Below are 22,864 nucleotides of genomic sequence, written 5' to 3' on the forward strand. Positions count from 1 at the left end.
ATTTAATTAAAAAAATATATATTTTATTTTTTTTAATTTTTTTTTTATTTCTTGTGCGGCCCGGTACCAATCGATCCACGGACCCGGTGGTTGGGGACCACTGCTCTAGAGTGAACATTTTAATTTTATCTGTTTATTTTGTCAGAGTTACAGGAGCGCTCTGCTGTTTTTAAGGACCTACTGCAAAAAAAGCTAGTCAAAGATCATCTCTATGACAGCACTCCAGTGTTTTTAAGAATCTGCTGCAAAAAAGTGAGTCTTTCACAACTTGTTTGAACTAAACTCGCTGGCCACACTGCAAAAAGTCAGTGTTCAAAAACAAGGAAAAAAAATACAAAAATGAGGGGTAATTTACTTGAACTAAGCAAAATTATCTGCCAATAGAACAAGAAAATTTGGCTTGTCAAGACTTTCCAAAACAAGTAAAATTAGCTAACCTCAATAAACCCCAAAAAAATACCTTAAAATAAGTATATTCTCACTAATAACAAGTGCACTTTTCTTGGTAGAAAAAAAAGAGACCTTTTTGCCCAATATGTTGAAAAATATTCTTAAATTAAGTAAATGCTAGTGCCATTATCTTGACATAATGATATGCGCATGATTTTTTTTTTCATGCTTGAAGTAAGAAATGATTACTTTAAAAAAGTAGTTTTATACTTGTGAGTGTTGATGACACAGCTTTGCAACAGTTGATATTCTAGTTTGAAGCATGTTTTACTCAATATAGATCATCAAATCCCAGCAACAAGCTGTAATATCTTACTGAGATCATTTAGGACCAAAACACTTAAAACAAGTGAAACACTCTAACATAAAATCTGCTTAGTGAGAAGAATTATCTTATCAGACAGAAAATAAGCAAATATCACCCTTATTTGAGATATTTAATCTTACTTAGATTTCAGTTTTTGCAGTGTACCCGTTGAATAGCCCAAATGACAAAAACGAGAGGACCTAAAATGGAACCTTGAGGAACACCACTAGCGTAACTAAAGAAGTTGAACAAATGACTACTGACTGCATCTGAAGTAAACAAGCTACAGCGACACCTTAGTAACATAAATCACATTATGAAAAATAAATGCCAAAATGGGAGAGGATTTAAATGGGTGCCTTGAGGAACGCCTAAGTTATGTACAGTAAATCACACGTATGGACCTCAGTGTTCTATGTTAAATTGTAAATTCAAGGATATGTCAATGTGTTTACAGTGGTCAACGTTCCTCTATACAACAGGATAACTTTTTTAGGGATTTTCTGCAAAAATGTTTGTCTCCCAAGTTTTGAACTGAACTCGGGGGCTGGTATGGTGTCATTCACGGGCCAGTTGAATAGCCCTGCCTACCGGAAACTCTCCTTTTTGTGTCGGTAGCTTTACTGCTAATGAGCTGTGTTTGTTCACGCCTGTCTGCAACAGAGTGTGTTTCAAAAAAGCTTTATTGTGCACTTTATCCACTTTGTCCTATAGATATCATACATCACATACAACAAAGTACCAGTTGGTAAGGACACAACAGTTAGCAACACTAGCGTAGTGAGCCAATGTGCGAGCGTAACACGCAGGGTTGCCAGACGATAAATGACAAATTATCGTATTTTGAGGAAAATAATCTTACATTCCCGATTCCCGCGACAGTAAAAAAAAGCACAGACTGTCTATAGCAGAGGTTCTTAATCTTTTTGACCTCGGCACCCAACTTTCCAACTACTGATGGGCCCACTCAAATATTAACCCTGAAATAGTCATCTTACTCTTGATTTTAACTATATTCAATCATTATATCTAACCTACTTGCAGTTTACAACTTTGTCAAATGATGTGAAACCATGTGTTGATCACAAATATTATTTATTTAACATATAAATATTAGGCTTAGTTCAGGCTGATTATAAAAATAAGTACAAACTAAACATACTGTATAAGGAGGGACTCATAAATAACTGCTGAAAAATAAATGTACATCCAATTATGTTGTTCTAAAATAAGAAACTAAATCAATGATTAAAATGTTTCTTAACTAAACTGTCAATACAATTTGAGTACAATGGAAAATACAGCTTCCCCACTTTAGTCATAATTTTTGCGCTTAAGAAACTTCTCTATGACTTTAGCTCCAGACTAATTCTGTTATTTTGAGATGGCGTGGGTGGGTGTGATGGTGGAAAATGGTATTACAACTGAGTAACATATTTTTTGGCGGCCCTCTAGGGGGCGCTTGCGGCCTTATTGTGAAGAAACACTGGTCTATAGTGTATTATCTTAAAACGCAGCAGTTTTACCTTTACATAAGATGCCAGTGGTGCAACAGCGCCCCCCCCCCAAATTGGTTGTTAGGAGACACATGACTACCTTTCCACATCAGGCGCCTGTCACTTGTTAAAGGGCTCAAATTATCGTACATTATTGAATTTTTGGAGTTAAAGGGTGAAATCATCGAACGTCTGGCAACGCTGATTACACGTCCCGTTGTAACAACATAATGCCAGATTAGCCTGTTAGCAGTATGAACAAACTTTCACGAGCTTTCACATCCATAGATGACTCTTGGCAGAGCCAGAGGCTTTATTTTAAGACGTGGAGCAAAGCCTTTAAAATTGGTGTGTTTTTTTTTTTACATCAACATTTAATTTCCATGAGGAAGGAGCTTTGTCCTTTATGAACACATCATGAAAAACATTTAAAAAGAGGGAGTTTTTCCCCCCACATTTGGTAAATGTGACATGAAAAAGTACATTTTCCATACAAAACGTATAGTTGTCTCATAAACACAAAGAAAGACAATGTTACACAAAGGCAACGGTGACTGCCTTCAGGTTATTCTACAGTAATCCTAGATATCTCTGTGTAAACAAACACAGGAGTATTGTCTAATATCATATCCATAAAAATGGCTGTCTGTAATCTGTATCTTCAGATGTTTTAGTGATTTTAGTGCAAGGGGGAGTAACACTGGTTACTTTTTGTTCACGGCACCGAGCTTCTCCTACTGGAGTAAAGGCAGCAAGGTTTCTTAATGAAAGGAACGGACGAGCCCACTTCTCCGCAGCTGGAGTAGACGCTTCCCTGTTCACTCTCAGAGTCCCAGGTGTTGCCTTCCTCGTCGTCGTCCTCCTCCTCCTCAGAGAGCTCCTGCTTGAGTTCCTGGATGCCGGAGTGAAGCTCCATCAGCTGGCGGACCAGAGCTTGGTCCTGGGATCGCATTTCTATCTGTGCACACAAAATATATACTGTAAATTGTGTGACGGTGGGGAAGTGATACATATGGCTCCATTCCTGGGTGGATCTCGCGTGAAAGGAAGGTGGGGGGTTAATCATTTTGCAATGCAGTCTGCTGAAAATGATGGAGAGTGCTACTCTACTCCACATAGCAACTGACGTTGTGGTCAAAGTTGGAATTGTCAGGTTTCATGTCTCAATTAAACCGCCACGAATGTGGCCATATGAATCCCCCTCCTGGGGATCCTTGGGGCGGTACAGCTCGGTTGGTAGAGTGGCCAGGCCAGCAACTTGAGGGTTCCAGGTTCGATCCTCCGCTTCCCATCCGAGTCACTGCTGTTGTGTCCTTGGGCAAGACAATTTACCCATCTGCTCCCAGTGCCACCCGCACTGGTTTATATGTAACTTAGATGTTGGGTTTCACTATGTAAAAGCGCTTTGAGTCACTAGAGCAGCGGTCGGGAACCTTTTTGGCTGACAGAGCCATGAAAGCCAAATATTTTAAAATATATATCCGTGAGAGCCAAATAATATTTTTTTAACACTGAATACAACTAAATGCGTGCATTTTTAAGTAAGACCAACATTTTTAGAGTACAATAAGTCTCTTATTCTTTTTAATAGCATTGTTATTCTGAAGCTAACCAATAATAAATAAAATACTTCTTACCTTTAATGCGACTTCTTGAACAGGTGCGGTAGAAAACGGATGGATGGATTAGAATGCATGAGAATGTTTTATATTTTGAACGTTATTTTTAACACTGATTACCAGTGGAATTATTCATTACTTATCGTGTTAAGCAATGTCAGCTAAGATTTATCTGAGAGCCAGATGCAGTCATCAAAAGAGCCACATCTGGCTCGAGAGCCATAGGTTTCCTACCCCTGCACTAGAGAAAAGCACTATATAAATATAATTTCACTTCACTTCCTACTGTATATTTAGTTATTTGTGTACTAACTTATTTTTAATTCTTCTTTCTGCAGGTATTTTATTATGAAAGACGGTCTAAATGCAGACTGTTGACTCACAATAGAACTGGTAAGTAGGTGTGTGAGTGTGTGGATAATGTGGTGTGTGAAGGTACAGTACAGGCCAAACATTTGGATACACCTTCTCATTCAATGCGTTTTCTTTATTTTCATGACTATTTACATTGTAGCTTGTCACTGAAGGCATCAAAACTATGACACCTGTGAAGGGAAAACCCGTTCAGGTGACTACCTCTTGAAGCTCATCGAGAGAATGCCAAGAGTGTGCAAAACAGTAATCAGAGCAAAGGGTGGCTATTTTTAAGAAACTAGTTTCAGTAATTTCACCTTTTTTTGGTAAGTACATAACTCCACATGTGTTCATTCATAGTTTTGATGCCTTCAGTGACAATAGTTATGAAAATAAAGAAAATGCATTGAAATGAGAAGGTGTGTCCAAAATTTTGGCCTGTACTGTATATTAGTACAATTATATTACAGTAGCTATGTTTTTTTTTTTGCTATATCACAGCAGTGATGTGCAGCAAGGCACTGACTTTTATTGTCCGATTAGTAAGAATAATGACGTCACATTTACATCAAAGTCATTACACAAGGTGTAAAAAGTCATGTTGTATAATAAATGTTTCCACAAACATCGTATTGGCGACATGTGTGACAACCAGGCATGCGCCATCCAACCCAGTTTATGATTGTGCAATCAGCTGATAAACTCAGCTAAGGCTAAATTAAAAAGTGCCAAACAAACAAATGCGTGTATAATCTATAAAATTGCATGTACTGTGTGCGCAATTGATAAGAAGTGCAAAAGTGGTGCACTTGGAAAAAAAGTGCATTATGTTAGGTTAACACTGCTATGCTTTTATTTTGAAGTTACTTTGCACTGAGCAGGAAGTCACAGTGTGACAATACTACAATACATGTCGACATAAACAGGCTTATTATCCATAAAAAATTAATTTTGAAAAAACTGTCGACCATGTATGGCATACGCCGTCTTAAACAGGCACTTTTCAGTCATGTAGAATACAGATGAGGACTTGGTTGACTTGAGTTGTCAACTTAAACAGAACTGACTTATGCGGGTTCCAATCTATATTTCATTTCAACCTGACTTTGCAGACTTTTTGTAACCTTTTAGAAGAAGGGATTGGTAAATCTTCCATATTCCCATTGATTCAGCCGGCGTGTATTACTCCTCTCGTTTGGTCGTACTGGGCTGGCTTTTTTAAAGAGTTCCAACTGCAACAACTCTGCAGTTGATTCAGTACAAATCACTAAAACGTAACATAGTCTAGTACTAGAACACATTCTAGTTCAGAGACCGTAATTGGAACACAAAATTTGTGACAGTAGGTTGTTTTATCCTAAAATCCACAGGTGGATCTGGCCCGCGACGTCATTTCATCTGGCCCGCTAACACCTTGAAATGATATGTGTCAATAAAGTACTTGATATTTTCTCACTAAATGTAATGTATTTTTTTCAATTTGAAAGAAAAAATAAATGTACTGCTTGAAATTGCATACCTTTTAAACTTTAATAGTATCCAATATTACAGTATATTATCATACTTTCCAAACATGTTTTGTCTAAATAAAAAAAATAAAAAACCAGCAAACTACCCATTAAATTAATAAAAATGACAATTTATTTTAGGTTGTTCTTTACAGCATATTACTGTAAATTGAAAAAAAAACCCACTACTGTTTTTTGCGTTAAAATTCTGTTGACTGAGCTGCCAGTTTTTGACTGTAAAATCTACGGTTGTTTTTAACGGTGTATTACTGTAAATGGAAAGACGGTACATTTGTTTTTACGGTAGAAAAACTGGCAGCTAAATTGTAAGATTAAAAAAATTACTTGTACTCTTTTTCCATTAACAATATATTGCTGTAAAAAACGATGTAAATTTAACACAAAAATTCTGGCAACTAAGCTGGCAGTTTTTACGTAAACCCCCCAACCCTCATTTACCGTAAAATGTTGTAAAAATTTAAAAAAAAAATACTATATTTTACAGTAACATTTTGTAAATATCAAGTTTTGACTGGTAAATCGACAGTCTGCTTAAAACTATTTATATAATTAATAATGAAATCCAGAGGCAAATTCATACATTATGCGATGTGGCCCTCAATGAAAACGAGTTTGACATCCCTGCTATAATCCTAAAATATCGACAGGATCAACACCAAGCGTACCGTATTAGCATGATGAGATTGGTATTTTTCAGTTCTTTTTAAAGTATTCTTTCGCAAATATCTGTGTCGTTGTCCATGCCACATTGTTGTTGTATTTTATATTACAGTACATTGTTTACAAACTCAAGGAAACAGTTCTTGGACCCACATGAAAGCCAATAGTAGGTTTTGCCTTTGTTTCCTTATTATTTTTGGTTTTGCCTAAAAAAAATAGGTTTTATTCCGACAACAATCATGACCAACTCATATTGACATTTTTGTTGAAAACGGAATCCTATGGCATAAAAAAAAACAGGTTGCTTTTACCTGATATCTGCTCGGTACCAACCCCTGTCGGTATGGTTGGATGGATGGATGTGTTTGTGGTTAAGGTTAGCTCAGGTGGGTTAGTACTGTCCTTCTCAAATAGTGGTGCCATGCCGGTAACAGATGGAAATAAGCTTACAGTGTCATGCAAAGGTATAGTTATTACAATTTTTAATATATAATAATATAGAGTGGAAAAACAATCACACTTTGTCAGTATGGCCTTATAGACACAGTGACTTGTAATGTATTCTCAAATTGCTCGAAAGTCCTGACCATTACAATCTAAGAACACTTAAAAAAATACAGCAGTACTTCAATTTAGGAGATTAATTGGTTCTGTAACAGACCTCTAAACTGTATAGACTTGCATCTCAATCAACGTCTCCATTGAAATGAATTGAAATGAATTAATTAGTTGGTGCTTGGCCGCCCCCAAAACAGCACCATTTTAACATGTAGCATGCCTTTTAAAAAGAAAAACAAACTTTTCGATAAAAAGTATTGTATCGAACATAATAAAGTAGAATGTACTCTAAATAACTACAGCAGTTTAATGTAATAATAATATACAGCATTTACCTTGGAGATTGGACTTTTACGGTATTTCTGTCAAACAAATCAGCAGCAGCTTCCTCATATTTTCATGAATAAATGTCCGGCGTTTAGATATTATTTTAACATTCTTGGGTGGCGTTTGACTTATTCTGCTTCGAGCAGTGAACACTCGAAAATGTATTCCCCAAGTTGGCGTTTTTGATTCTTTCTTTCCTTAATTCAGTGAATATCGTCCTCTTCTTGTTCTCACCACTGTCCTTCACATTTACTTTCTTCCTCCCCATGGTTGGAAAACATAGTTATGTCCATCTTTAGCAATAAGCCAACGCTAGCGAGTAAAACCAGATGTTTTGGGCGGATTTTCCGCGGTTCACTGTGGTGTTTACTGCGCCAACTAATGGGGGAGATGCTTGTAACTCAAATTTTTGCTTGCAAGTTAAAGCATAACAATAAGCTAGACTTAGACATAGACTTAGACAAACTTTAATGATCCACAAGGGAAATTGTTCCACAAGCTGAGGGACAGCTCTTAAGTTGAGCTACCACTGTATTCTCATTTAGCTGATGACTATATTGTATAACTATATATTTTGCTTTGACAAAACGTACTCAATTTGTAGGTTTTTAACTAATTGTGCAGGACATCAGTTTACATTGATGAGCTGTGTGTGTGTGTGTGTGTGTGTGTGTGTGTGTGTGTGTGTGTGTGTGTGTGTGTGTGTGTGTGTGTGTGTGTGTGTGCGCGCGCGTGTGCATGCAATAGTCAAGTGAAAAAACAGGCTGTGAAAACACACATCGAAGGGAATGTCTGACAACGGCTGACATTTTACCAACATGACTTTCACGTATCTTAGGAACAAAAGGCGAGTAAAACCTTGGGCCCCCGGCACATAAAGGCAGAAAATGGCTGCTGTGGTTATTTAGTGGGACAATAAATGCCTTCCACTGGAGTGCTGTGTAAATTTACAGAAATTGAACCATTGCCTGTATAACTCACAGGAGTGTTTTACCCTGAAACCATTCAGTCAATATGAACTCACTAGGACTGGGGTATTTAACTTAAGTGTTTTGGGGCCCATATTACCAGAAATCGAGCGACCGGGGCCCGGACTTCTCTCTTCACTATTAGTCTTATTTTGTTTATTCCACAGAATCAGCATCCTCTACAGCAGGGATGTCAAACTCGTTTTCATTGAGGGCCACATCGCAGTTATGGCTGCCATCAGAGACAGCGAATAATGTATGAATTTGCCTCTGGATTTCATTATTAACTATATCAATTGTTTTAAGTAGACTGTCGATTTTGCAGTCAAAACATGACATTTACAAAATGTTACTGTATAATATAGTGTTTTAAAAAAAAAAATTTTTTTTTAAAACACTATATTATACAGTAAAATTTTGTCACAACGATGACTCTTGCTGGCCTACTGCTTTCAGTAATGGCGCCATTCCCAAATTATGTGGGCTGTATCGATAACCTCACTAACAACTTTAACGACGCCCTGCGCGACACCATTGATAGTATAGCACTGTTAAAGCTAAAAAGGACCACTAAAAGGCGTACCACCTGGTTTACAGAAGAAACTAGAGCTGTTAAACTATCATGTAGAAAGCTGGAACGCAAATGGCGCGCGGCTAAACTTGAGGTTTTCCATCAAGCATGGAGTGATAGTTTAATAACTTATAAACACATGTGTGTTTATAAGCTATTTAATTTAGGCTGTTTATAAACAGCCTAAATGCTGTTTAAGTTCATTTACATTTTTATGGAAGGTGCTTTATGTTTATTCAGCCAAAATGGGACTATTTACTTTATTTGCATAATACGAAAATGTATATATTTGCATGCTTAGAATATTTATTAGGTACACTTTATTTGTAATTATTACATTTGTCTAAATTTAACGACGTAACTGTTTGATTGCATATATGGCGGAAGGATCTGTGTGGTTGGTTGGTTTTTGGACACAGTGCATTATGGGTAATGGCAGTCAGGTGCGGGGGAATTGAGCCACACAGTTTTTTGACCTCACTCTTACTTTTTCTCACTCTTACTTTTTCTTAGTCTTGCTTTTTCTAACACCTACTGTAACAAACTCTCTTTATTTTGCCATTCATTTGTTCCCACATCGTTATTGTTTTACGTTTTTGAATTATTAAGTAAACGATACAAAACGAAGAGGAGCGTCTGGAGTTTTGTTTATTGTCGCCGCAGCAAGCGGAGCAGGAGAAAGTAGAGGAGCGTCAAGCTAAAGGCTTAATTAGGAATCTACATTTTAGTCAAAAAACTTGCTCTTTGTGAATTAAGAGGAACGTGGAACCACCTGACTGAAAAGGAACAGAGGAACAAGCCTGTAAGAGGACGCGATTAGGTACGTGAGTGCACGCTGCTTGAAAGAGAGAGAGAGAGAGAGAGAGAGAAGCTCGTCCGGGTGCGACGCTGCTGCACATCGGCATTTTTTATTGACTCGTGGAAATATTGGCTTGTTATGGATGCACAAGACAGTGGAAAAAGGACAGTAAAAATGACCGAGAAGGCTGTAGAAGAGCACAAGGCGAGAAAGATGCAGGCACGCAGGAGCGCACTGGCTCAATTGACTTGCTTGATGACGCAGATTGAGCACTTAATGGAGGAGGATGCTAATGTGGACGCTGTAAAAAATCAGCTTCGTGTGGACTTTAGTGGATTGCTGCAAGAATTTTTGAATCTTAATTCTGATGTACAGAAATTCATGTCTGAGGAGGAGTTTGTGGAAGATCAAAACAACTGGTTTAATCCAAAAAATAAAATGATGGAGGACTTTTTCTGGAAATGTGAGGAGTGGATGAAAGATGTTTTAAAGCGTGTTGAGCAAGCGGAAGAATGCAATAGACAAGTGTCACCTGCAGATAGTCGCTCTACATCAACAAAGCGGACCGCTAGAAGTCAAAGTAAAACTGAATCACGAAGCGGAAGTTCACGTTCTTCATATTCTTCTGTCAGATTAAAGGCGGAAATGGAGCGTGCATCATTGAAAGCAAAGGCGGCAGCTTTACAAGAAAAGCTGGCCATAGAACAGGAAGAAGCTGCAATAAAAGCTCGAAAGGAAATGCATGCAATGCAAACTGCACTTGCTGAATGTGACGCTAAAATGGAGGTTTTACAAAACTACGAAAACACACAAGAAGAGGACGGTATCAATACAGCTGATGAGAAGAATGTTAGCAGACTTACTAGTGCTAACACACAAGTACCACCACCCACCTTACCAACACATAGCATTAAACATAATGCTCCCCCCACAGCTATTCAAATGACTGCATTTGCACCAAAGACTGAAATTAAAGAACAACAGGCACTAACACTTGATGGGCTTTGCCAGGCAATTTCTCAGCAAACCAACGTCACAGAGTATCTCGTGAAGAGTCACAAGGCATCTCTACTTCCAGATCTTTCCATTCCAACATTCAAGGGTGACCCCCTGGAATACAAATCCTTTATTGGGGCCATAGAACATGGAATTGAAAGCCGCACTAGTGACAACCGGGATCGTCTTCAATTTTTGCTACAGTATACAAGTGGACAACCACATGAGTTGGTTAAGAGTTGCATCCATATGGAATCATCAACAGGCTACACTAAAGCAAAACAAATGTTAAAGGAGTTTTTTGGTGATGACTTTAAGATAGCCGAAGCCTACATAACAGAAGCCATAGAGTGGCCAACAATCAAGCCAGAAGACGGTGTTGCCCTTCAGTCCTTCGCATTATTCCTCACAGGCTGCTCTAACACAATGACAGACATTAACTACATGGAGTACTTGGACAACACAGCTAATATAAAGGCACTGACAAACAAACTTCCATATAAACTCAGGGAACCTTGGAGGAAGTTTGCATGCGACTTGCAAGAAAGAACAAAGACAAGAGTTAAGTTTAAGGATTTTGTGGACTTTGTAAACCGGCAAGTCAAGTATCTTTTGAATCCGCTTTATGGGAACATAAAAGAAACCACCATGAACACGAAAGATTCTGTGAGACAGAAAATAAAACCACAATATTTAGAAACCCTCAAACCAAAAAAGGTGTTTACAACAGTCGTTGTGCCCCCCAAGACAGAAAATGATAACCACATCATAACAAAAACATGCACAGTTTCGGTGGACGTTAGTGGAAAACCTTGTGTTTATTGTAACGGAGAGCAACACAGCCTTACAGTTTGCAAGGAATTCAAGAGCAAGCTACACAAAGACAAGATTTACTTCTTGAGAAGCAAAGGTGTATGTTTTGCATGTTTAAAGCATGGACATATGAGTAGTAGTTGCAAACAAAAACTTCAATGTCAAGAATGCTCTAGACAGCATCCCACATTATTACACATTGGTCATAAAGACTCCAGAGAAGAAACCACAAAGGACAATTTTGAATAGCAATCAATATCAAGTGCCCTTGTACAAACAACTGAAACCCGTGGTGTCACTGGGGCCGGTAGAGAAGATTGTGTTCTTTCGATCCTTCCCGTGTACATCAAGGCACAAAAAGTAACCAAGACAGTGATCACGTATGCCTTCCTGGACCCAGGTAGTTCAGCTACTTTTGCCACAGAGTCACTGATAAACCAACTGAATGTGAGTGGACGCAAAGTAAGCATCTCGCTGCGAACAATGGGAAACGACACAGTCGTGAACACAAGCATCGTGACTGGCTTGGAAATCAGCAGCTTGGACGGAAAAGAGTTTGTGGAACTAAAGGAAGTTTATACACAGAAAGACATTCCTGTCTCTAAGGACAATATTCCCCGACTAGAGGATATTGATAGGTGGCCACACCTAAAGGAGGTGAGAATACCTAATATTAAAGCCAAGATTGGATTACTCATCGGAGTAAACGTTCCCAAAGCGATGGAGCCACTGCAAGTGGTTAAAAGTGTGGATAATGGACCATACGCTGTGAGAACGATGCTAGGTTGGACAGTAAATGGACCACTCGGAGGTGGAAGTGACAGAACTGCAGTGGACAAATTGACAGGAATTACTGCAAACAGAATCTCAGTGGTGAAGCTTGAGGAGCTTTGGCAGCTGCAGTTCAAGCACGACTTTCCAGATGCTGGACAAAAAGAAAACATTGAGATGTCCAAGGACGACCATCAGTTTATCAGTATGGTGTCTCAAACTGCAGTAATTAAAGATGGCCACTACAATGTTTGCCTTCCAGTGAAGAAGAAGCCTTTGGCTATGCCAAATAACAAGGCAATTTCAGAGCAACGTGCACTTCAAAAATGTGCAACAGACTTTGCGGACGAGTTTGGACAGGAAACAGCAAGGTCTGTCAACAATAATTTTTATGTGGATGACTGTCTTAAGTCAGTTGCTGATGAAGATACAGCCATTACCCTGTGTGCCGAGTTGAGAAAAATGTTGGCAAAAGGAGGATTTCGGCTGACAAAATGGTCAAGCAACAACAGGAAGTTGCTTAACTCGATCCCAGAAAAGGAAAAAGCACAGGGTTTTCAAGATCTGGACTTGGATGAGGATTACCTGCCAGTGGAGAGAACATTAGGCATCCAGTGGTGTGCCGAATCAGACCAATTCAAGTTCAAGATCAACCTCAAAGATAGACCATACACTAGGAGAGGATTGCTTTCCATACTAAGTTAAATTTTTGATCCTTTCGGCTTTCTAGCTCCAGTAATATTGCCTGCTAAAAGAATTCTGCAAGATCTATGTCGGCAGAAATATAGTTGGGATCAAGACCTGCCAGACATAGTGATTGAGAGATGGAAAAAGTGGATCTCAAGTCTGTCACAGCTTGAACATTTTGGAGTTGACAGATGCATCAAGTTAAAGCAGTTTGGTGTGCCAGCCTTTGCGCAGCTTCATCACTTTGCTGATGCAAGTGAAGATGCCTACGGAACCACAAGCTACTTGCTGATGCACTTTTCAACAGGTGAAGCTCAATCCACCTTGATCATGGCAAAGACGAGGGTGGCGCCCCTAAAGTCTCCGACCATTCCTCAAATGGAATTGACTGCAGCCACAGTTGCTATAAAGATGGATAAGCTTCTGAGAAAAGAGCTTGAACTGGAGATCCAGGAGTCTATCTTTTGGACAGATAGCACGGCGGTGCTCAAGTACTTAAACAGTGAGTGTACCCGATTCAAGATGTTTGTTGCAAACAAGGTCGCGGCAATCCTGGAGCACTCTCAGACATCTCAGTGGAGATATGTTAACACCACTCTGAATCCCGCTGATCACGTCTCAAGAGGACAGACCGTGGAAGCATTTTTGAAAAATGAGAGCTGGCTCTCAGGACCAAGTTTCTTGCTCAGCTCACAAGACCAGTGGCCTAAAAATCCAGATCCTGGAATGCTGGATATGGACGACCTAGAGGTCAAAAGAGTGACTCATGTATATGTCATTCAGACACAAAAAGCCAAAGATTTTGTGGATCAGTGGATGATCCATTATTCCTCTTGGACAGCATTGAAGCGTGCTGTTGCCTGGTTTCTACAACTCAAAGATCTGCTGAAAGAGCTGAAGGAAAAAAGAAACGAACTAAGAACATCAGGAGAAGAAAGTAAGATGCTTGAATTCAAGAAAGATGTCGAAGGAAAGCGTCTGACTTGTGATGACATGACTAGAGCAGAAACAGAAATTGTGAAGTTCTGTCAAAGACAAAGTTTCAAAGAAGATTGGGCGATGCTGGAGAAAAATCAAAGAGTAAAGAAAAGTAGTTCACTTTTCAAGTTAAATCCAATTCTTCAAGATGGAGTTATGAGAGTTGGTGGAAGGTTGAGCCGTACAGCAATGCCTAACTACTCCAAGCAGCAAGCCATATTGCCTAAGGATTCACACATCACAAGGCTTGTGTTGAGACATATTCATGACCTAACAGCTCACACCGGAAGGAATCACATGATGGCCAATCTACGTCAGAAATTTTGGATACCCGGAGCCATTGGAGCCATCAGAAGGTTTTTGTCCAGGTGTGTCATCTGTAAAAGACTCCACGGAGCCGCTGGAAAGCAACTCATGGCAGACCTACCAACATGCAGGGTCCTACCTGACGATCCACCTTTCACAAGAGTCGGTGTGGACTACTTTGGTCCGTTCCAAGTGAAGAGGGGAAGAGGACATGTAAAGAGGTATGGCGTCATCTTCACGTGTCTTGCTTTAAGAGCCGTACATCTGGAAGTCGCATCCTCACTCGACACCGATGCATGTCTTAATGCAATCAGAAGATTTCTCGCCAGAAGAGGACAAGTCAAAGAGATGTATTCCGATAACGGAACCAACTTTCGGTCAGCTGACAGCGAAATTAGAAAATCAATCAAAGAATGGAACACCAAGAAGATTTATGAACACTTGCTACAAAGAGGTATCCAGTGGCATTTCAATCCACCAGCAGGATCTCACCAACCATGGAGGAAGCTGGGAGCGGCTAATCCGTTCAGTGAGAAAAATACTGAGTGTTACCGGAAAGGAACAAGTTTTGGATGAAGAGGGTCTTTATACCTTGTTTTGTGAAGCCGAAGCAGTCATAAACGGCAGACCCTTCACAAAGACATCCTCAGACCTCAACGACTTGGAGGCTCTCACACCCAACCATCTGTTATTGCTGAAGGTCAAACCTGAGCTACCTCCAGGAGTGTTTCATCCGTGTGACCAATATGCCAGTCGCAGATGGAGACAAGTACAATACCTTGCGGATATCTTCTGGAAACGCTGGTGTAAGGAATACCTAGCGCAACTTCAAGAACGTCAGCGATGGACTTCACCTAGAAGAAACTTTTGTGTTGGAGACGTGGTGCTGATCGTGGATGATACTTCACCCAGAAATTCCTGGCCACTTGGAAGAATTCTAGAGACTTTTCCTGGTGGAGACGGACTTGTTCGTCAAGTTCAAGTGAAAACTAAGACTAACGAGCTTCGTCGCCCTATTACAAAGCTATGTCTTCTTCAAGAAGCAGAAGATCATTAAAGTAGGGTGACGAAGCAAAGACCTCGAGTGGAATGGGGCAAAGGACTACAAGCTTCTTTGAGAAGTATTAAGGTTATTTAGGCACCTTGAATTTGAGTTAACATGTTTAAGTAATTGTTTCAAGGACATTGATAACAATTAGGGGCCGGTAATGTAGGAGCCTAAATGCTGTTTAAGTTAATTTACATTTTTATGGAAGGTGCTTTATGTTTATTCAGCCAAAATGGGACTATTTACTTTATTTGCATAATACGAAAATGTATATATTTGCATGCTTAGAATATTTATTAGGTACACTTTATTTGTAATTATTACATTTGTCTAAATTTAACGACGTAACTGTTTGATTGCATATATGGCGGAAGGATCTGTGTGGTTAGTTGGTTCTTGGACACAGTGCATTATGGGTAATGGCAGTCAGGTGCGGGGGAATTGAGCCACACAGTTTTTTGACCTCACTCTTACTTTTTCTCACTCTTACTTTTTCTTAGTCTTGCTTTTTCTAACACCTACTGTAACAAACTCTCTTTATTTTGCCATTCATTTGTTCCCACATCGTTATTGTTTTACGTTTTTGAATTATTAAGTAAACGATACAAAACGAAGAGGAGCGTCTGGAGTTTTGTTTATTGTCGCCGCAGCAAGCGGAGCAGGAGAAAGTAGAGGAGCGTCAAGCTAAAGGCTTAATTAGGAATCTACAACATGCTTACCCTAGCTAAAGCTTATTACTACTCAAATCCCATCCGCCTCAACAAAAACGATCCTAAATATTTGTTCAGTACAGTAGCATCGCTAACCCAACAAGGGACTCCTCCGTGTGGCTCCACCCACTCGGCAGATAACTTTATGAATTTCTTTAATAAGAAAATTGAACTCTTTAGAAAGGAGATTAAAGACAACACATCCCAGCTACAACTGGGTTCTATTAACACAGATACAAATGTATATACAATGGATATTGCCCTCCAAAATAGTCTCTCTCTTTTTGATGAAATAACATTAGAGGAACTCCTGCGTCATGTAAATGGGATAAAACAAACAACATGTTTACTTGACCCACTTCCTGGGAAACTTTTTAAGGTACTGTTTGTACTATTAGGACCATCAGTGCTAAATATTATAAACGTATCCCTTTCCTCTGGCACTGTTTCCTTAGCATTCAAAAAAGTGGTTATTCATCCTCTGCTCCGTGGGTGTCCCACATCTGCGGTCCCCTCCAAGGTTTTTCATTGTAGCCCATTGGGTTGAGTTTTTCCTTGCCCTGATGTGGGATCTGAGCCGAGGATGTCGTTGTGGCTTGTGCAGCCCTTTGAGACACTCGTGATTTAGGGCTATATAAGTCAACTTTGATTGATTGATTGATTGAACAACATATGAACGCCGCTCCTCTTTTACTTCTCAGACCAGCTCCTCGATAGACATCTTTTACAATCAAACAAAACACAACAAAAATGTAACAAACAGAAAAATATGAGTGCAAAGGGTAATAAACACCTACAATATTATATATTATCACTTTTATGCAGAAATGTATTGTAAAAATATGCTTCCGCATCTGTTTCTGACACATGCGTATGGGGCTGGCTGCTCTGAAAACAAACCCCGCCCACTCTTTGTTCCTCGTCTGAGCTGCTGTGACGTACATTACCGTAATAACTCGTATAACACCCAAAAGCGCAGATTTCAACCATTGAAATACTTTCTATAGTTCAAGGCTGACGGTCATTTAAAAACAGCACTGCACGTCATAATGGCGGCTACAGTTTTGATGTTAAAGGTGTAAAAAAATTATGTAGAATGTCCGGCGTGCCGGATTGAAAATCTTAATGGGCCGCATGTGGCCCGCGGGCCGTATTTTGCCTAGGTATGCAATACACACATTAGCTTATGAAAGCTGTAATTCTGGAACTTACCAGCTCCCTTCGTAGCCATGCTAGTGCGCTCTCAATGTCCAGTTTGGGGCCTTCTCCAGCTGAGCATCCTTTCCTGGGGCATTCGGCCCTGCTTGGGGGATCCCTGCATGCAGCCCCTGGCTCATGTTCATCAAAGGTGGTGACCTTGCAGGAGAAGTCCCGCAGTCGAGTTAGAACCACTTCCATCATGTTAGTTTTTACGACAGCAGCTTTTCCCTGCAGTTGTATTCAGCCCGCCGAGCCTCGTCTGATTCTGTTATGACTTGCTTGGCACTTCTGGGGCACTTTCTACCCTTCCTCCTCCCGCCTTCTCCCCTCTCTTTTCCTGCCGTCTGTCTTTCAAACGTCAACGCCACCCATCTTGGCACAGCAAGCCAAAGTCATTGGAGCATGAACGTGACAGCCCAGCTCTGACGTCAGTTGTATCACTCAAGTGGTTGTCAGGGCAACCTGTCTTTTCAATTAAAGATCACATGGTGTGTTAGAAAAGGATTTTTGGATGAATGAATGTAAACCCAAACGTGCACCCACGGAGACATCCAGCAAGAGATTTGTCACTGTTTTTCTAAACTGAACACCATTTTGGGTCCCCTCTGTAGCCCCTAGCAACCTTGTCTATTCACACATGCAAACCTCTTCTCTATCTGAATGAAGGCTCACTTTTTTTAAATTAACAAAAACAGCCCATTTAAGGTTATTTTAGTCGCTTGTTTTTGTCCACATTTGGAACAAAAAGTACCAACGTCATTGCGTTGCTTTGGATGACAACATGGGTCTCAAATAGGGATGTCCGATAATGGCTTTTTGCGATATTCCGATATTGTCCAACTCTTTAATTACCGATACCGATATCAACCGATACTGATGTATACAGTCGTGGAATTAACACATTATTATGCCTAATTTGGACAACCAGGTATGGTGAAGATAAGGTCCTTTTTAAAAAAAATTATAAAATAAAATAATATAAATAAATTAAAAACATTTTGTTGAATAAAAAAGAAAGTAAAACAATATAAAAACAGTTACGTAGAAACGAGTAATTAATGAAAATTAGTAAAATTAACTGTTAAAGGTTAGTACTATTAGTGGACCAGCAGCACGCACAATCATGTGTGCTTACGGACTGTATCCCTTGCAGACTGTATTGATATATATTGATATGTAATGTAGGAACCAGAATATTAACAACAGAAAGAAACAACCCTTTTGTGTGAATGAGGGAAGGATGTTTTTTGGGTTGGTGCACTAATTGTAAGTGTATCTTGTGTTTTTTATGTTGATTTAATCAAAAAAAACGATACCGATAATTTCCGATATTACATTTTAAAGCATTTATCGGCTGACATCTCTAGTCTCAAACCCAACTTTTGGACTAATGAAATAAATAGCCGTTCGTTGATGGGACACAAAAGCCAAGATGTGAAGAAACACTGAAGAAAGTGGAACAAATTGCAAATCTCTAAATATTACATTGTCTTATAGGTACATTAGTTTCTGGGTGATCTCAGGGTTCCATTTTTGGCCCTCTTTGTAGTTTCTAGCAACCTTGTCTATCTATATACAAACTTCTTCTCTATCTGAAGGAATACTCGCTTTTTTTAAATTAACCAAAATAGCGTATTGAAAGTTATTTTAGTTTGTTTTGTTTTTGTCCACATTTGGAACAAAAAGTACCTACGTCATTGTGCTGTAATGGATGACAACATGGGTCTCAAACTTAACTTTTGGACTGATGAAATAAATAAAGAAATAAATAGCCATTCCTTGATGCGACACCAAAGCCAAGATGTAAAGAAACACTCAAGAAAGTGGAACAGAATGAAAATCTCTAAATGATACAATGTCTTAGAGTTAAATTGCTGTCTGGAGTTCCTCAGGGTTCCATTCTGAGCCCCCCCTGTAGTTCCTAGCAAACTTGTCTGTTGTGGGCCTGATTTTATGTGTTGTGTCTGATCCTTCCCTCCCTCTTCCTGCAGTGAGTGCCGATGGGCGGGGCGATCTCAGGGAGCATTGATTGATTGATTGAGACTTTTATTAGTAGATTGCACAGTACAGTACATATTCCGTACAATTGACCACTAAATGGTAACACCCGAATAAGTTTTTCAACTTGTTTAAGTCGGGGTCCACGTTAATCAATTCATGGCACATGACTCCCTACACACCTGCAGCTCGTTTGGGCTAATCAGCAGCTTCTTAAGCAACACTCTCTCTGTCTCCAGTGCTGGATTATTCTCTTTGGCTTCAGCATCTCACGAGTGCTCCCAGAGATCCCCTGCCTCTCGTCACATGTTTATGCTCCCGTGTTGGAATCCTGCTTTTGTGAGTTTGGTGCCTTGTTGCCTTTTTTGTTGCACTTTTGCTCTCGCCTTTTTCCCATAATAATGGTGATTTTCTGTTCAGCCATTTTCTGATGTCATTTTTCCCTTGAGGAATTTTCAGTTGATACATTTTTGCTACATTCTTTGATGACCTGTGTTTTTGTTGTTACTTTGTTAATAAACCCTTTTTTGTATCATACTCTGCTACTGGGTCCCGGCCTCCTTGTTTGACCCCTGACATAATAATCCAGCCAGCATGGACCCAGCAGAGTCGGACAATTTGAAACATGTGCTCTCGTCCCAAGCTACCATGGTGAATCAACACGAGTCAACCCTAAGGCAGGTGATGGATCACCTGCAGCAGCTCACCACTAGCGCGTCTCAACTGTGCGATCAGATGGCAGCACTAAAGGACAAACTCGCTCCCTCACCTGATTCCGCTGCTTACCACCCCAGCCGATCGGCCCAGTACCTCCAAGCTCGTGAGCCATATATCCCCATACCAGCCAGGTACTCCGGAGATTTAGGGACCTGCTCACAATTTTTACACCAGTGTGATTTAGTATTTAATCAACAACCCCACACTTATGCCACTCCCCAAGCTAAAGTAGCTTTTGTTATGAGCTTGCTCACCGGCCAGCCAGCAGCTTGGGCCCTAGCTATCTCCTCTCAACAGCATGAGCTAATAAATAATTACCATTTGTTCACAGAAGAGATGAGATGAGTTTTTGATCACCACGTAAAGGGCAGGCAGGCCGTCAGCCAGTTACTGGATCTTTAACAGGGTTGCCTTTCAGTGGCAGAATGTGCTGTGAATTTCCGCGTTTTAGCAGCAAAAAGTGGGTGGGGGGATTCTGTCCTTCAGGCCATTTTTCTTAAGGGGTTGGCAGGGGGATTAAAAGACGAGCTGGCAGTCCAGGACGAGTGCAATTCGCTTAACTCCCTTATTGATCTATCCATCCGCCTTAATAATAGGATAAGGGAAAGGGCTAGGGAACGTGAGGGAATGAAGAAGAGGCGGTTTCCCTCCGGCGCCCAACCCAGCTCACCAGACTCCACTCCGGGACGTTTGGACGCCACCTACTACGCTCACAAGCCACGGCCGCCACCTGCTGACGAGCCCATGCACCCCAACAGAGAGACAACGCCCTGCCCGCCAGACCCACCCACAGCACTTGAGGTAATCGATTTGAATAATGTACCCCCTGACTACCATGACCTGCAAAAAGTGTTCAGCAAAACTTCCGCCTCCTCACTGCCCCCCCATAGAACTTACGACTACGCCATTGATTTGCTTACGGGTGCTCCTCTCCCCACCAAAATACTTTTTCATTTGTCCAAACCTGAGCGTGAAGCCATGGTAAAATACATTACAGAGTCTGTAGCAGCCAGCATCATTCGCCCCTCCTCCTCTCCCATGGGGGCGGGGTTTTTCTTTGTAGGAAAGGACAAATCCCTGCGTCCATGCATAGATTACACTGGTTAAATGAAATCACAATCAAAAACAAGTACCCACTCCCCCTGATTGACTCTGCATTTAGCCCCTACACACTGCCTGTGTCTTCTCTAAACTAGACCTTAGAAACGCCTATCACCTCATCAGGATTAGAGAAGGGGACAAATGGAAGACAGCATTTACCTCCCACTTAGGGCACTTTGAGTATTTAGTCATTCCCTTCGGACTCACAAACGCGCCAGCAGTTTTCCAAAGCCTGGTGAACAATGTGCTACGGGATCTGCTCAACAAAACTGTTTTTGTGTACTTGGATGACATCCTGATTTTCTCAAGTTCTATTGAAGAACACGTGTCCCATGTTGGAGATGTTTTGAAAAGGTTGTTAGAAAACAAGTTGTATGTCAAAGCAGAAAAGTGTGAATTTCATGTACCATCTGTAAAATTTCTGGTCGAGAAGGGGCAGCTGGGGGCTGATCCTCCAAGGTGGAGGCTGTGAAGGCCCTGTTCTTGTGCACCCAGATCCTGAGCTGCAGTTCGTGGTCGAGGTTGATGCCTAGGATTCAGGGGTCGGGCCGTCCTCTCCTAACGCCTACCCTCAGACAACAAGCTCCACCCCTGCGCCTTCTTCTCACTCCCGCTGAATGTAACTACGACGTGGGGAACCGAGAACTCCTTGCGGTGGTGCTGGCATTGCAAGAATGGCGACACTGGCTGGAGGGGGCTGCTCAACCCTTCATTGTATGGACAGATCACAAAAACCTTGCCTATCTCCGCACTGCCCGCCGCCTGAACTCACGGCTTGCCCTGTTCCTGGGCAGATTCCAGTTCACTATCACCTACCGCCCTTGGTCTCCAAACACCAAGCCGGACGCACTCTCCCGTCAGTTAGCTCTGGAGGGGAGGGAGCCCTCTAAGGAAACCATCCTGGACCTCGAGTGTGTGCTGGGAGAGGTCCACTGGCATTGGAACAGGAGGTTCAAGAAGCCCTTCAGGGTCAGACGGTTCCTGACGGATGTCCACCGGATCGGCTGGTCGTCCCACAATCTGCCAGGTCATCAGTACTCTCCTGGGGGCACACATCAAAGAGCCTGCCATCCGGGGGTCCACCACACTCTAGCCCTCATCCAGCAGCGTTTCTGGTGGCCTTCTATGGCTTCTGACGTCCGGACCTTCATCACTGCGTGCACGGTGTGCGCGTGCAGCAATCCCTCGTACCGACCCCCGGCGGGGCTCCTGCAGCCCTTGCCCATCCCTCCACGCCCCTGGTCACACATCGCAGTGGACTTCATTACCGGACTGCCCCCCTCTCAGGGTAATGACACCATCCTTACGATTGTTGACCGTTTCTCAAGGCGGTACATTTTGTCCCCCTACCGAAACTCTCCACAGCCTTGGAAACAGCTAACCTGTTAGTCACACATGTCTTCAGGCGACATGGAATCCCCCAGGACATCGTGTCGGACTGCGGACCTCAGTTCAGACCTCGCAGGAGGGGAAGGCTTTCTGACGGGCCGTGGGAACCACCTCCAGCCTATCCTCCGGCTATCACCCACAGTCCAATGGACAGACTGAACAAGCTAACCAGAGCCTGGAGTCCTCCCTGCGCTGCGTTACCTCCCGTCCTCCTGGACCATACACCTATCCTGGGTGGAATACGCCCACAACTCCCTCATCAGCTCAGCCACCGGCTTGTCACCCTTCATGATCAACACCGCCTACCAGCCCCCTTGTTTCCGAGACAAGAATCTCATGAAGCAGTTCCCTCCGTCCAAGCCCACGGCGGAAAACCCGAGCAGCTCTAGGGAGAACGGCTGAGCGCAACCGATGCCTAGCGGACCGACATCGGGTCCCCGCGCCCAACTACCAGGTGGGCCAGCAAGTGTGGCTTTCCTCCAGAGACATCCCCCTCCAGACTGCATCCCGAA

The 22,864-nt window shown here is 41.5% G+C and overlaps 1 protein-coding gene across 1 annotated transcript; it reads right to left on the bottom strand.

Moving 5' to 3' along the window:
* Nucleotides 1-1,422: 1,422 nt before the first annotated feature.
* Nucleotides 1,423-17,461, bottom strand: LOC140679691 (uncharacterized). Its single transcript, XM_072915639.1, has 2 exons — nt 17,160-17,461; nt 1,423-3,211 (listed from the first exon to the last, which is right to left on the bottom strand). Exons 1-2 carry the CDS (start codon nt 17,346-17,348, stop codon nt 2,969-2,971), a joined length of 432 nt encoding a protein of 143 aa, XP_072771740.1. The 5' UTR covers nt 17,349-17,461; the 3' UTR covers nt 1,423-2,968.
* Nucleotides 17,462-22,864: the final 5,403 nt, after the last annotated feature.

Source organism: Nerophis lumbriciformis, linkage group LG21 (assembly GCF_033978685.3).
Source record: "Nerophis lumbriciformis linkage group LG21, RoL_Nlum_v2.1, whole genome shotgun sequence".
NCBI lineage: Eukaryota > Metazoa > Chordata > Actinopteri > Syngnathiformes > Syngnathidae > Nerophis > Nerophis lumbriciformis.